This window comes from Mastigoproctus giganteus, chromosome 13 (assembly GCF_048544385.1).
Source record: "Mastigoproctus giganteus isolate SK-2022 chromosome 13, ASM4854438v1, whole genome shotgun sequence".
Classification (NCBI taxonomy): Eukaryota; Metazoa; Arthropoda; class Arachnida; order Uropygi; family Thelyphonidae; genus Mastigoproctus; species Mastigoproctus giganteus.
In genome coordinates this window covers 168,154,871-168,169,754 of record NC_143587.1, presented here as the reverse complement: position 1 = coordinate 168,169,754, position 14,884 = coordinate 168,154,871, and the positions used below count along the sequence as shown (strand labels likewise).

Below are 14,884 nucleotides of genomic sequence, written 5' to 3'. Positions count from 1 at the left end.
AAACCGTAGACTAATTAATATGGTATGTTTGGTGAGAAAATAAACAAATGAATTTATCTTATTTTATTTCATTGAAGGTATACACTAAGCATGTTGGTGCAAATTTCATATGAATTTGGTTTTTCGTCTTTCGTTTTTACTTCAATGGTTGGTTAAAAACACTAAAAAATCATAGCATCATATATATATATATATATATATAACATCCCATGAAAACAAACCACAGACTATGTGAGGAGGTTTTACAGGAAAATTTAACAATTTTAAACCGTTCACTGATTAATATGGTATATGTTTGGTGAGAAAATAAACAAATGAATTTATCTTATTTTATTTCATAGAAGGTATACACAAAGCATGTTGGTGCAGATTTCATATGAATATCGCGACTGTACAGAAATTACCGTTCTGATGAAAACAAAATCCGTTTGGTGAATACATCAGCAGTTGCGAGTATCCCAAAAGAAAGGGTGTGCATCCATTAAGGCGTTTTATTTATTTATTCTTTATTTTCTTCAGAGCACCAGTGTCGCAAGTTGTGCATAGGAAGACATCATCAAATCCTGGAAAGAAAAAAAAGTAAACGAACGAGTAATTTATGAAAAATCGTCAAGGAAAAATTTCTTTAGTTATTTATTGCCAATCAACTCGACTAGACACTACCACCCCACTCCCACTCCCACATGGCACACTTGTTTTCACGCCCACAAGGTATATAGTATTCATTTCAATGAATACTATATATCTGCGAACTCTTCGAAATATATCTTCGAACTCTTCGAAATAAATCGAACTCTTAGAACTCTTCGAACTCTTCGAAATAAATCTTCGAACTTACTTGCAGGGCACTGTTTGGAGAGTTAAATTACAAACTGAAAAACGACGGTACAGAATTCAAGGGGGGGGGGGCACTTGAACGCAGAAAATAAAATCTGACAGATTTGAAGTGCATTATTGCGCTGCAAATCAAATACTACTATGACGAGGGCAAACCTGTCTGCAAGAGTGGAAGATCTATAGGTTTTATCCTTGCAGAGATTCTCAACCTCTATGGATAACCTATTCAATATTTGTAAGGAGTTATGTGGAAATATATTTTCCAAAGATGACAGCCTACGCAGCTTCGATCTATGGGGATGCGTTGGTTTTGCATATTTTTCTATCTGACGGTCTAGCGATGATATCCCAGATGTCAGGTGAGCTTAGTTTTCCGGATAGAAGCTGAGAGAGGATAAGAAGATTCCTAGAGATGATGTGATACCTCCAAGGAAGCATATTAAGATTGGTGACTAGAACAGATTTGAAGATTGTAGGTGTTAGACCGGCAATCTTATTTAGCCATTTAAAAGCACAGTATTCCAGGGATAGGAATCTGGCTTGGTATGTTGAGGGTGCAGAGGACCACATAGTCGAGGCATATAAAGGAATTGGAATTGTGCATCGAAGAATGTATTTGATGATAAGCTGCGGGTTATGGAAGTTGGAGATCTCGTGTTTTACTGCCCATAAAGCCGCATATGTTTTCATTCGAGTGGCATTAAAGTGGAGCAAGAAGGTGAGGTTGGGTCACCTCATGTTGGGTGACTTTTTTAACTGGGAAGTTCGCTATAATGATGTTCCCATTGTTGATATTTCTCTTTTTGGCGATAGAGTTGTGAGGTTTTCTCCCTGTTGATGGAGAGCCCAATCGCATGAAGTTAATTTTACAGTTCACGTAGCTGTCGGTTGGAGCTCACGGTGATAGACTGGGGGCATTTTGTGACGATGAAGAACTTTATATCACCTGCGTAGGTGGAAAAATGTTTTCATGATTTGCTAGGAAGGGCACTACAGGATCACTGCGTATGCTGGTGGTAGATGCGGAATTTACTGAGTATATTTCCCATCTTTAAAACACAACTAGTCCCCACATTCGTGATATTTTCATCAGCGTGATCTCTTACTTCTTTTAGGCTGCAGTTTACAGACAGAGTTAGTTGCAATGTCTTTCTTTCTATACAGAGCAGTTTTATTTAGACTACTTCTAATTGCCCCCGAAACAGAAGCGTGTGCTTCAAAACTTCAGACGTATTGTCCCGTATTCTCCAAAGTGTCTTAATTTCTAATTTCTAAATATTCATTTATTTTGCAATGAAAGAAAACAAGCCTAACACTTACTTTGTGACATCTGTCTTGAAAATCTTTTATTCATTAGTCCATAGAATTCTTTACATTCAGAATAATTTATAACATTAGAACTTCCCGTTTTCCGAGCTCATGTTAGCTAAATTCTTTGTTAACATGTGTCAATAACCAATGGAATTTTCTCCAGGAAGAAGTAACCGGAGATGGGAGCTTCGAAAAAAGAAACAGTAGTTTCATTTAGTACAAACGTTCCTCCATTTCTCAATTAATTACTTGAGAAATGGAGGAACGCAACCGGTTTCTTTTGATGGAAGGCAATTACCTTCCATCAAAAGATAATTCTGAAACTGAGTAGTTATCTGGTCTTATCTACGAATGCCGCATTTTTTTTCAACATCTTTCTTCTTCTAAAAGATATTTCTTGGCTAAATGCCTAAGAGTATGAAGGAATTTATTTATGCATAAGTAATTCACAGACATCATTTCTACTACCAAGATAGTTTTAATGAATCATTTGATTATATCCATATTGTGAATACCTTCACGAGTTGCCATGGTATCGAACTCCCTCGATTAAGGAATGTTTCACTCATGGAGAAGACTAATGCCACATATTCTGGGCGGATACCACCACCCATGCGGTACCGTTTCGAAGCTTATTGGCTTCTCGTCGGTGGGTGGGAGGTTACGCTATTGTTGCAATAATGCCAACCCAGTTATGATGGAGTTACACTTCGTAACTGGGTTGAGTAATACTACAGTGGGGTTATACTTCATAACTGGGTTGTCACTATTGAAACAACTCAGTACCTTCCCACCCACCGATGAGAAACCAGTAAGCTTCGAACCGGTGTCGTCTGGTTGGTGGTATCCGCTGAGAATAAGTAACATGAATATTCTCCACTAGTAATATTACTTAAATAGGCGTGTAACACTACTCCACTAGTAGCGTTACATAAGTATTCTCCACTAGAAGCGTTACTTATTGAAAACAGTACAATACCTCGGCACCTCGTTGTGAAGGTATTGAAATATGAGATATAATCAAACGATGCATTAAAAATACCTTTGCAGTAGAAATGATGCGTGTGTGTATGCGTGTGCGTGCATGTGTGCGTGCACATTACCCATGCATAAATAAATTCCTTCATCTTTCTTCTTGATTTAACGCGTTGTTAGGAAAAAGACAGTAAGATCAATCTTGTTTCTAAAATGTTGGGTTATGCAGCATAATGGATTCCCAAACACGTATACACTGATGGCAACATAAACTGCATCACCTGTAAAATTTCCCTCCCAAAAAGAGCACTACAATTGAAGTAATTGTTCCTACAGACTGAAATTTTGTTAGACCTTGATGTACAATGATTGTATTTTATTGATATGAAAATAAATTAAAGAAAAAAAAAACTTTACATGCATTCATTTACAAATAATCTCTGAAATACACTGCAGGTCTTTATGAGAATGCTTTTTTTATGAATTTTAAATTAGCAATATGGAATTCATTAGAAAAAATAGGGTTGTGATAGCACTAGGACTTCTCTAACAGATACAGGGTAGTACATTACTGCCTCCAGGAGTTCTAATTATTGATTGCACCTGTCCGGCATGTGTGTGGATCAAATCTTGATACAATCTACTTTAGTCCATAATACCAGGCATTAATAATGATTTCTTTCAATCTTATCTCGCTTGATGGCTTTTAGGAGTAGCGTTCAAATCGGAATTATTTCCTGGCCCTCATAAGGGCTTAAATTATAGCATTGCATGAACTTCTTTAAAAATGGCCCCGAGTGCAAGCAATAGTGAGAGCAAATTTCTGTGATATATAGAGGTCTCTTTCGAAGCTACAAAGTTTAATTTCCTTTCTAGTGTCCTTTCTCTTTTGTTTACCTCAAGTGGTTCTATGCTTCAAGTGTTAAAGTAAGAACCCAGAAAGAAAACTACCTTTCTTTATTAAATGTATATATATTAATTACTAACAAACTCTACTACAACCGCTTCGTCAGGTCACTGGTATCACCGCTCCTGCCTCCACGTTGCGGGGCCAGTAACCTGGAAGAAGAAAGACCCTCTGCCATGGCTAAATGAAGTAAACAAGGAATTTGATAATCTCTCCCAATTAAGCCTCGACGCACATGTTCAAAAATAAATGATACTGATCATGATACATCACAGTCCAAAAGACTACAGACTGACGACAGGAATTTTAATCTTTCCTTATTTTCCACTCCTTGTCAAACAAATTCATGAGTACGCTCTCTCCATTTCTGATACAGAAATATTTGGAAAGCTCATCAGGTTCGCCTAAAATGGTGAAAAGACTTAGATCCGGGGATTTATCAATAGGAAGTGCGAGTCGTAAGCAATCAGAGACTCTGCTGAGCCTCTCAACCTTTGGTAGTATTCCCATTCAAGTTATCCCACATGCAACACTAAATACCTCCAAAGAGGTAATTGCTGAATGGGACTTGATCAATGTCACAGAAGATGAACTAGTCCAAGAGTTAAAAAAACAAAGTGACACAAGCTAAGCGAATTATGATTAGAAAAGAATGGTTAGCTTGTTTCCACGCGGAACATCATTCTAACGTTTGATCATTCACACCAAATTTACCATCGAGTATTAAAGCCGGCTATCTCAATTGCAGGAAGACCCTACATTCATAATCCCATCAGGTGTTATAAGTGCGAAAGGTTTGGGCACTCTCAGACCGTCTGTGGTGGGGATTCAGTATTCCCAAAGTGTGGGTCAAAATCCCACACACAAACGGAATGTGATGCTGAAACATCACATTGTCCGAAGTGTCAAAGCCAACACCCCGCTTATTCATGCACCTGTGATCTTTGGAAAACAATGAAAAATATTCCAATATACAAAGTAGAGCGGAAAGTGACTTACCAGGAACCAAAGAAGCAAATTATGCTTACTACACCAAAATATACCTATACAACAACAGCAAAGAAATTCCAGTTAGTAGCCACTCAAACTGACGTGTCAGTTTCCCCAACCATGTCTATGGCAGGTTGGGCCCGAGAAATATTCTCAACCTCACAGCAGTCTACTAAGAAACAACATGCTATAGAGCATGCCAACAACACACCAATTACAGTACCGCCAACTACATCGCAATCTTCCTCAAAAAACAGTAAAAACTAAAACAGCAGTCCCAATGCAGAAAACCCGGCCAAATTTTACAAATATGGATACAGATAAAAACATCAACCCCGATGAGCCAATCTTAGACTGTACGCAGAAGACGATATGGACACAGGACGACCTATCTTCTCGAAAAAAGAAAGAATAAAATTGGAGAGGAGAGCGAAAACAGACTGGACCTAAAAGACAAATTGAATCAAACCCAACTGCTAAAAACAAATAATGGATCACATCGTACAGTGGAACTGTAGAGTCCTACGTAGCAACATTGATGATATCTGTCACCTAGTCCAACAGTATAGTCCGGTAAGCATATGTTTACAAGAAACTAATCTACCACCACAAGCAATTCCAAAAATTAAGAACTATACTATATCAGCATAATAAAAATAGCAATAACACTTTGCGTGGAGGTGTGTGGCCATTCTTGTAAACTCAAGAATCTCTACTAAACGCATTTCACTGCAGGCCTCAGAAACAGTAGCAATACATGTCTCCTTAGGAATCATGTTAACAATAATTTTAATCTATCTATCACCACCAAAGAATATACTTATAATGACATAGAACTTCTGCTGCAGATTCCTGCTCCCTTTTGTTTATTAGGGGATTTTAATGCACACCACCCACTCTGGGACTTCCCGCATACAGATGAGAAAAAATTCTGGAATTGCAGCTTCACAAATATAGTCTAACACTGTTGAAGATGTTTACATTCATTTTGCTACTAGAACAACTACAGCTATACACTTAACAATCTGCTCTCCAACGGTGTATCCACTCATCCACTAAACAGTGACCATTATCCGATAATTTGTGAAATCCAAACAACTAGAATCCCTCAAGCAAATAATACCCGCTTAAAATGGAAATTTTCCAAGGCTGTTTGGAAGTTGTTTGCTTCTAATATCTCATTCGACGTTGAAATTATCAGACATCAATCGATCGATGATGCCACACAACACATCAAACTCAGATTCTAAATGCTACAACCAAGGCCATACACAAAATCCGTACTCGTTCTTTTAAACATGCCAATGTGTAGTGGAGTGATGCATACCAACTTGCCAAAAAAGAGAAAAACTGGTCATGGAACCTGTTTCGAAAACACTAAACAACAGAGAACCTTATAAATTTAAAAAAAACTTAAAGCAAAAGCCAGATTTGTAAGGAAAATCGCTATAAACGATTCTTGGATCCAGTTTGCCTCTACTATAACAAAGAATACCAATAGCAGAATAATCTGGAATAAAATTAAAATAATAATAATAAAAAGATTTGTAGATTTCTACCAGTATCCTCTACAATACTGAAATGGAATGGGCAAGACTTATCATCTCCATGTTGAAATACGAGTAGTATTTCAACTGGCAGATGTTGTTGTTGTTTGGTTTTTAGGAGCATTAGCAACTAAGGCCATATTGCTCCCGGAATATGCGGTGGTCATTCGCTAACCTTTCCGCATCCTCCGTATTTGGTGGTCACCGGCTCGAACCCCGGTCTAATCAAGAAGCGTGTGCTACGCACTGTTGCTCCTTCCCACCTGGCTACGGAGGCGCCACCAACTGGCAGAAAATTTTGCAAAATTTTGCAACAAAGACTGATAAATGCAAATTAAATTTCAGCACAAGGCTAACGCTCCCATGTAATCAAATTTTTGACTTTAAACTTTTGGAGCTACAGGACGCTCTGAACAAATCAACAAATGGGGAATCAGGTCCTAATGGGATTCATTATCTCATGTAGACAAAAAGGCATTAAATTCCCCATCTCTGAATAGGATCTTCTCCGAAAGCCATTATCCTCGCTCCTGGTGACATTCAACAGTGCTGGCTTTTCCTAAATCTAGAAAAGATCAGAGGAATCCATGCAATTATAGACCAATATCGCTTACCACTTGCTTGGGCAAGACATTAGAATAGATGGTACACAATAGACTTGTATGGTACGTCGAGTCGAACTCAGTCAACAGTTGTAATGAATACGGCTTCCGCAAAAAACGGTTCACATTAGACCTAATGGTAGAATGCCATACGGAGTGTAACATACTGAGGGTAAAGGAACATCTCGTCATTGTGTCTAGATATTGAAAGCGAATTTGATACCACCTGGCGCTATGGAATTCTACAAGACCTGTATGCCATAGGACTCAGAGGTCGACTTCCAGTGAAAATAGAGAGTTCAAGTGAATTATCGTAATGCTTTTTCAGAATCTCATATCGAAAGAGAAGATGTATCTCAAGGATCGGTACTCAGTGCTTACTCACTTTGCTCTTGGAATAAACAATTTAGCGCACAACATTTTGGGTAACGTAGACGTAGAACTATCTTTATGCTGAGGACCTTGCAATATCTTGATATTCGTAGAATATGAGTTCCATTGAAAGACAACTGCAACTTGCAATAAACAAAATAGTGTCAGGTACTTCGCGTAATGGTTATTTTCTTATCAACTAAAACTACAGCCATTCACTTTTGTAAAAAAAAAAAAAAAAAAAACGTCAGCTACATCCAGAAACCTAATTTTAACTGGGAAATCAGCCGATACCATTCACCAGTAATAATCTAATTCTTGAGCATGACGTGTGACACCAAACTGACATTTCAGAAACATATACTACAAACACACGAACTGTCTGCATAAAAAAACTGAATTTACTTAAAGTCATACCATCTATGACATGGTGAGTCATACCATCTATGACATGGATCGCTATACTCTATTCCATCTATACCGAGCTTTAATCAGATCTCGATTAGATTGTGGTGCTCCAGTTTATGACTCTGCTCGAAAGACTCTGTTAGCATGTCTTAACACAGTACAACATAATACGCTCAGGACTGCTCTTGGAGCATTCAGGAATTCGCCAGTCTATAGACTATATATATATATATATATATATATAAGCCAATGAACCTCCACTCCACCTTCGAAGAAACATGCTGCTCCTCAACTATACGGTTAAAATAAATAGCCTCCCATCTCATCCTATCTGGTCACACTTCTACGATCCTCAATGGGTAAATCCTTTTAGAAATAAACCTCATGAAAACAAACCTACAGGAATCCGCCTACAAGAACTAATTCAGCAGTGGAATATGCATTTGAATAATTCTCATCAAGGCAGAGAAATCTTGCAACCTACATGGATAGCGTGTATACCTTCATGTGATGATTACTTCCAACGTTGGCGGAAACATTCCCTGAATAATCAAACTTTTCAGAAACTACATGGAACCCACTCCTTGGTTAATGCACAAACTCTGCAAATTGATGCTGACGGTTCCAAAAGTGACAGAGCTGTAGGAGCTACAGTGGTTCTACCAACATCAACAGTCTTTGTCTCATTACCTCAGGAACGCAGTATTTTCGCTGCAGAACTATGTGCCATTAAGAGGGGCTTGACCTTGATTGCGAATAACTCCACTCCGAAGACTATACAGGCTCTTTGAGAGCTGTGACAGCCCGCCATAGCAATTTCTGCTCTCCACATCCATTTATAAATCAAACAACAACTCGGATATCGGATCTTCATAAAAATAGGCAGAACGTCAGTTTCTGTTGGATCCCAGGGTACACCAGAATACCAAGAAATGAGCATGCAAATAAAGCAGGCGGAAATCCCACGACAATGAAAATATCCGGATTCCTTACACAGACTATAAACTAATCATACGCCGAATATGAGAGTGAAAAATTAACAGAAATTAGCATAACTAGTTAAATAACAAGTTACGAAATATAAAGCAGAATCCACAGTTGTGTAAATCTAGTTTCCGCTCGAACAGACAAGAAGAGGTTGTGCATTCCAGAGCACGTATTGAACATACCCACCTTACGCATCTCTATTTATTGCAAGGAAATATACCCGCACTTTGATTCACCACTAACTATGAAACATATTCTTATAGAGTGCGATCATTATCAGTCTGCCAGATTTACATCATTCCGTTCCCTTTGTAACTTGAATAAATCTCTTCAACCAATACATATTATTGGAGACAAGTCCAATTTATCTGAATTTTTCCACTATCTAAAACAGATTAATATATATACTAGTTTGCTAAACTTAAGGACCAATACCCTTTCTAAAGGCTACAACCACAAAATTTTTACTTAAGGTATTCTTTACCGATGAGTAGATTCAGTCTCTGCAGCGATTCTGGACGTCAGCTAATCTGGCGAGAGGTTGGCACACGGTATCTCCCCGCAAACATCACTGAAAGGGATCGATATGGTTCTCGTCTGGGGAAGCGTTATCTTGGATGGACGTACACAACTCCAGATACTGGATGGCGGTACTGTAACCTGTGCACGCTACTGTACTGAGGTAATCCTTCCCCATGTGGTTCTGTCCCGAGGTGCCATTGGTCCCGAGTTCGTGTTAATGGATGATAACGCCACACTCCATCGCACTGCAGCTGTGATATGCTTTTGGAAAGTGAGGAATTGCTCGTGTGGATTGGCCTGCCCGTTTCCGACGTTCTAAATCCCATCGAACACATATGGGACGCTCTGTTGAGACGCCTAGCGGCACGTCCACGCCCACCAGAAAATGTTCATCAGCTGAAGATGGCGCTGACAGAGGAATGGACGATGTTACTACAAGAACTTATCAACAACATTGTCCTAAGCATGGACAGGCGGTGAAAAAGCCTGAATCGACATCAGGGGTAGCCACATCTTCTACAGAGGCCCACCTCTTCCCTTTTTTTTTTTTTTTTTTTTGATTTGGTAGTTGTTGGCGCATCGGCTTCTGTGGCCATATTGCACCTCCAAAGGTTTTTGCAGTACAGTGATCCAAGCCCGAGGCGGGAATCGAACCCGCGACCTTTGGGTTGCCGGGCAGGTACTTTACCCACTCGGCTAGCCCGGTCGGCTACCTCTTCCCTTTGTTCCATCTTTGGCAGTGATGCATCTGCATCATGACAGCCAGTGCTATGTTGCCATTTTTGAATAAAGTCTCTCTGTACCGTTTTGTTTCCGTTGTTGTTTCCTTCACCATTTGTGTACCTCACCAGGTTCCTTTGGTGTGCTTTTCCCATATCCAGCCACTCCTTTGTGAAGCTACAGATGAAAACCTGACTGGTCCGTAAATTTTGCACGACAGTGGATTAAATGATTATGAAATGTTGTACTAACCTTATGTGCAGTCTGCAATCATGTTGGAAACCATAATTTTCTCTTCTTTGAAAGAAGACTCTGAAGACAGGTAGAAGAGCCGTCTTTAAAAGTTGTGTAATAGTCGCCATTAACATTATAAAATGTATATTCGCCCTCTGTTTTGCTCGTTATGCATCCAAAAACCATCTTTCAGTGGACACTTTACTGTTGATTTAATGAAGTCAGAGTGGCAAGTTTTGTTAGATCACCGCGGAATGTGTCATTTACCTATCTGATCAGTTAAGATTAAATTTGGGTTCATCAGAGAACATTGCAGATTCCCATTGCTTAATTTGCCAATTAGCATGTTCTTTAGCTTAGGTTGGTCGTGTTCTTGCTCATGGATTTTGTCAGTAAAGGCTCCTTCCGAGGTCGATATGCTTTCAAACCATTCATCCCATGTCTTCATCTGACAATTTTATTACTTGCATTTACCCAAGTATCTTCCTTCCACGTGGAGTTTAGGTCCCTGGGGCATGCACAACGATCATGGATGCATAAACGATTTTAACTCTGTCCTGTGCTAAATTACTTTTCCGTTTCAGATTTTTTTTGGACAACGCCGTTCTCACATTTCTTTGACTGATTACAACCAACTTTTGCAGCTAATATGACGACTAGAAAAGCTCTCCTTAACAGGACCAATAATTTTAACTTTTCTGTCTTGAAATTAACTAATTGTGGGCCTACCGTGCAAGGCCATATTCAGTACGCTATGAAACTGAGCTTGCAAAGTGGTCACCAACACGGTAGGTTGGGAGACCTAGGTCTGGTGGCAGAAGAGCTTCTTAAAAGCCAACGAAAGCAACCACATCCTCAGACAGTGAAGGTTAATATCTGTAGCGAAGGCAAGGGGGAATCTACCCTGTTACTTTTTCTTTTCCCAAGAAAACCAGTGATGAGCAGTCAAAGAGGAATTAGAGTAACTGGCAATTCTGGGATCAACAATTCATATAAGCAATGTGATGTAAGGCCCGGCAGGGAAAGTAGCAAGGATTTCCAGGCCATTAGCAAGCGAAATCCCTGTTTTGGAATTGGAACATGGAATGTACGCACTATGCTACAGATTGTAAAATTAGAGAACGTTAAAAGAGGAATACATTTTGGACTGGCTGAAACCCGTTGGAAAGATGCAGGAGAATTCCTCAGCGGAGAATATAAAATAATACATTCAGAAAGTGATAAAGGTCAGGGAGGCGTTGCAATTATTACATCAAAACGTTTTTCATCATGCTTGACAGATGTGGAAACAATCAGTAATAAAATAATAATGACCCGTCTTACAATATCTCCAGTTGATATTGTAATAATACAAGTTTACACCCCTACATCAAACAACAATGAAGATACAGTAGAAGAGATCTATGAACAACTGGAAGAACTTCTGAGAAAAAACAAAATCAAATGATAATATAATGGGAGACTGGAATGCAGTTGTGGGAGACAAAACAGAAGGAAATATTGTTGGAGCTTTCGGGCTAGGAGCAAGAAACTTGAGGGGACAACGACTAATTGATTTCTGTAGTCAAGAAAGATATGTAGTAGCCAACACTTGGTTTCAGGAGCTACTACGACGTACGTATACGTGGAAAAATCCTGGATATTCTCGTAGATATCAGTTAGACTACATTCGGTGAAACACAGATATCGCAATCAGGTAAAAAAGCCATGTCGTTTCCAGGAGCAGATGTGGTCAGTGACCATTCAATGGTGAAAATGATAACAGAACTAAAACTAAAGAAAATTAAGGGAAAGAAAGAAAATAAATAATAAATGGAACTTAGAAAAACTAAAGAATGAAGAAATAAGGATACTGTTCCAGAATACTACACACAGCTATAAAGAGGTAAATAAAGAAATTATGATAAATAATATTGACCAGATGTGGAATAACGTTAAAGAAACTATATACAAAGCAGCTCATAAATTTCTGAGAAATGGAAACAAGGCGAAAAGAAAACCATGGATAACAGAAGACATCCTTCAAATGATGGATCAAAGAAGAATCTTCAAAAATATGAAAACAAAAGATGGAAAAAATAATTACCGTGCTCTCAAGAATGAAATTAATAGAGAATGCAGAAAAGCAAAAGTTAAATGGTGGATAGAATGATGCCAAGAAATCGAAACCTTAATGAAGTATGGACGGACATATAGGACCTACAAGAAAATTAAAGAAATAACAAGAAAATATAATGGAATTCGTTCCAGAGCAATCAGGAATGAAAAATATAATGCCATTCTCGATGCAAAAGAACAACAAGAGACATGGAGAAAGTATATAGAGGATTTATACATGGAACCATGTAGATACACTTGGAAATATGATGAGGAAGGAGAACAACAAAATTTAAAACAAGATAAAATATTAAAAGAAGAATTTGAGCTACCTTTAAAGTTACGTCCTAACAACAAAGCTCCTGGTGTAGATAATACCAGCAGAAATTACAGCAGAATTAATAAAGAACAGTGGAGATCAAGTCAAGCAACCACTATTTGAATTGATTGTGAAAGCATGTAATGAAGGAAAATGGCCAGAAGAAAATTGTACAACCGTCATGGCACCAATACCAAACAAATCTTCACCAACCAAATGCAAAGACTACAAAACCACAGCCTCATATCACATGCATCAAAAATTCTCTTAAAAATCATAAAAATACGAATAGAATCCTTCATCGAACACTTTTTAGAGGATATGGGTTCAGAAAGAACTTATCTACAAGAGAAGCAATAGGAACTTTAAGATTCTTAGGCGAAAGAATGATAAACAATGGTAGGAATCTGTATGTGTGCTTTATTGACTATGTAAAAGCATTTGACATGGTAATTTGGAATGGAATGAGCTTTTTCCTCTACTAGAAATCATGGGATGTCCACAAAGATTAATTAAGCTAAAATTTGACTTGTATAAAAGACAAAAGGCCATCATCATCATTGACAGAAACAGCAAAAATAGGGAGAGGAGTGAGGCAAGGATGCCAGGTTTATTTAATATATTTGCAGAATTAATAGTGAAAGAAGTATTTGATGGTAAAAAGTTAGGTATAAAGATAGGCGGAAGAACACTTAGCACAATCAGGTTTGCAGATGATCAGGTAATCCTTGCAGGTAGCCCAAGAATGTTATCCAATATGCTAAAACAGTTAACTAAGAAAGTGAAGAAATATGGAATGAAAATTAACACTAAAAAACTAAGATTATGATGATAAGTAAAAAGCCAAAACAATTTCACATTGAAACTGAAGGAGAAAAAAATAGAACAGGTAACAAAATTCAAATATCTAGGACAGATTATAACACAAGATTCATCTTGTCACAGTGAAATCGGTTCAAGAATTGCGATGACAAAACAACATTTAGAGGTAAAATCTCTGTACTAAGCCAAAGAAACATGTCACTAGACTTAAGCAAAAGAATTATGAAAACATACATTTGGTCAATTGCTTTGCATTCAGCAGTCAAATTAATTCAAAACCAACTTGAAAAAACTAGAGGCTTTTGAGAAGTGGTGTTGGCGAAGAATGAAAAAGAGTAGGTGGACAGAAAAAATTAGTAATAACATAATTTTACAGCGTGGAGGAGAAGAAAGAGAATTGCTAAGAAGAATCAGAAGACAACGGCTACAATGGATCGGATACACCATGAGGCATAGAGGGATGTTACTGGATGTGCTGGAAGGCAAAATACCGAAAAAAGAAAACAAGGAAGACCAAGAAACACCATCATAAATACAATTCAAGGAAACTGGGCTTCGAAGCTATGCAGAAGTGAAACACCTAGCACAATACCGGGAGAAATGGAAACGGCTCATCAAAGAGGCAAACCAGTCGATAGACTGGTACACTGAAGAAGAAGGCCTACCGTTGCTGAATGAAAGTGCAGGCAGACAGCAGTATGATGCTTATATAAACAAGATGATGCGTTGCACTCTAATATTACAAAAATGATTTTTCAATATCACACTGCTTTTACGGGATAATTTAATAATTTTTATAAAGGGAGTTACTAAGAAAATATTAAACTTTAAGAGAGTCATGCAATTTATTTTGTGGCTACTGCGTGTGCACACACACACACATACAGATTGAGAGAGAAATTTACTTACCATAACCATACTTTTTTTATAAAAATCACTTTGCGACAATCCAGATTTGATCATTGTGCTGCTGAAAAAAAAAATGATTTCGTATAAACAATTTGCATCAGTTAAACAAAACCAGTTGAAATGTATTTTCAGAATCGAATGACATCAGATATCACACTGAAATTACCAAACTTCCCATTTTGAGAAAAAAAATATGTTACGCACACAAATTTAACCACAATTAAATTTGTGGTTAAAGCAATTTAAATGAAATTATTTTTGTCTGAAACCAGCTTTACAACAATTTATATAAAATACCATGAATAGAAATCTTATCAGAACTACG

At 37.9% G+C, this 14,884-nt stretch overlaps 1 protein-coding gene across 1 annotated transcript in view; it reads right to left on the bottom strand.

Moving 5' to 3' along the window:
* Positions 1 to 315: 315 nt before the first annotated feature.
* The window catches only part of LOC150076590 (uncharacterized), a 71,137-nt gene continuing 56,568 nt past the window's right edge, over positions 316 to 14,884 (bottom strand). Inside the window, exons 5-6 of the mRNA XM_090387508.1 lie at positions 14,560 to 14,620; positions 316 to 563 (exon numbers count right to left, since the gene is read on the bottom strand). Coding sequence (XP_090243634.1) covers positions 14,610 to 14,620 — 11 coding nt within the window. The 3' untranslated portion in view covers positions 316 to 563; positions 14,560 to 14,609. The remainder of the gene's footprint in view (positions 564 to 14,559; positions 14,621 to 14,884) is intronic.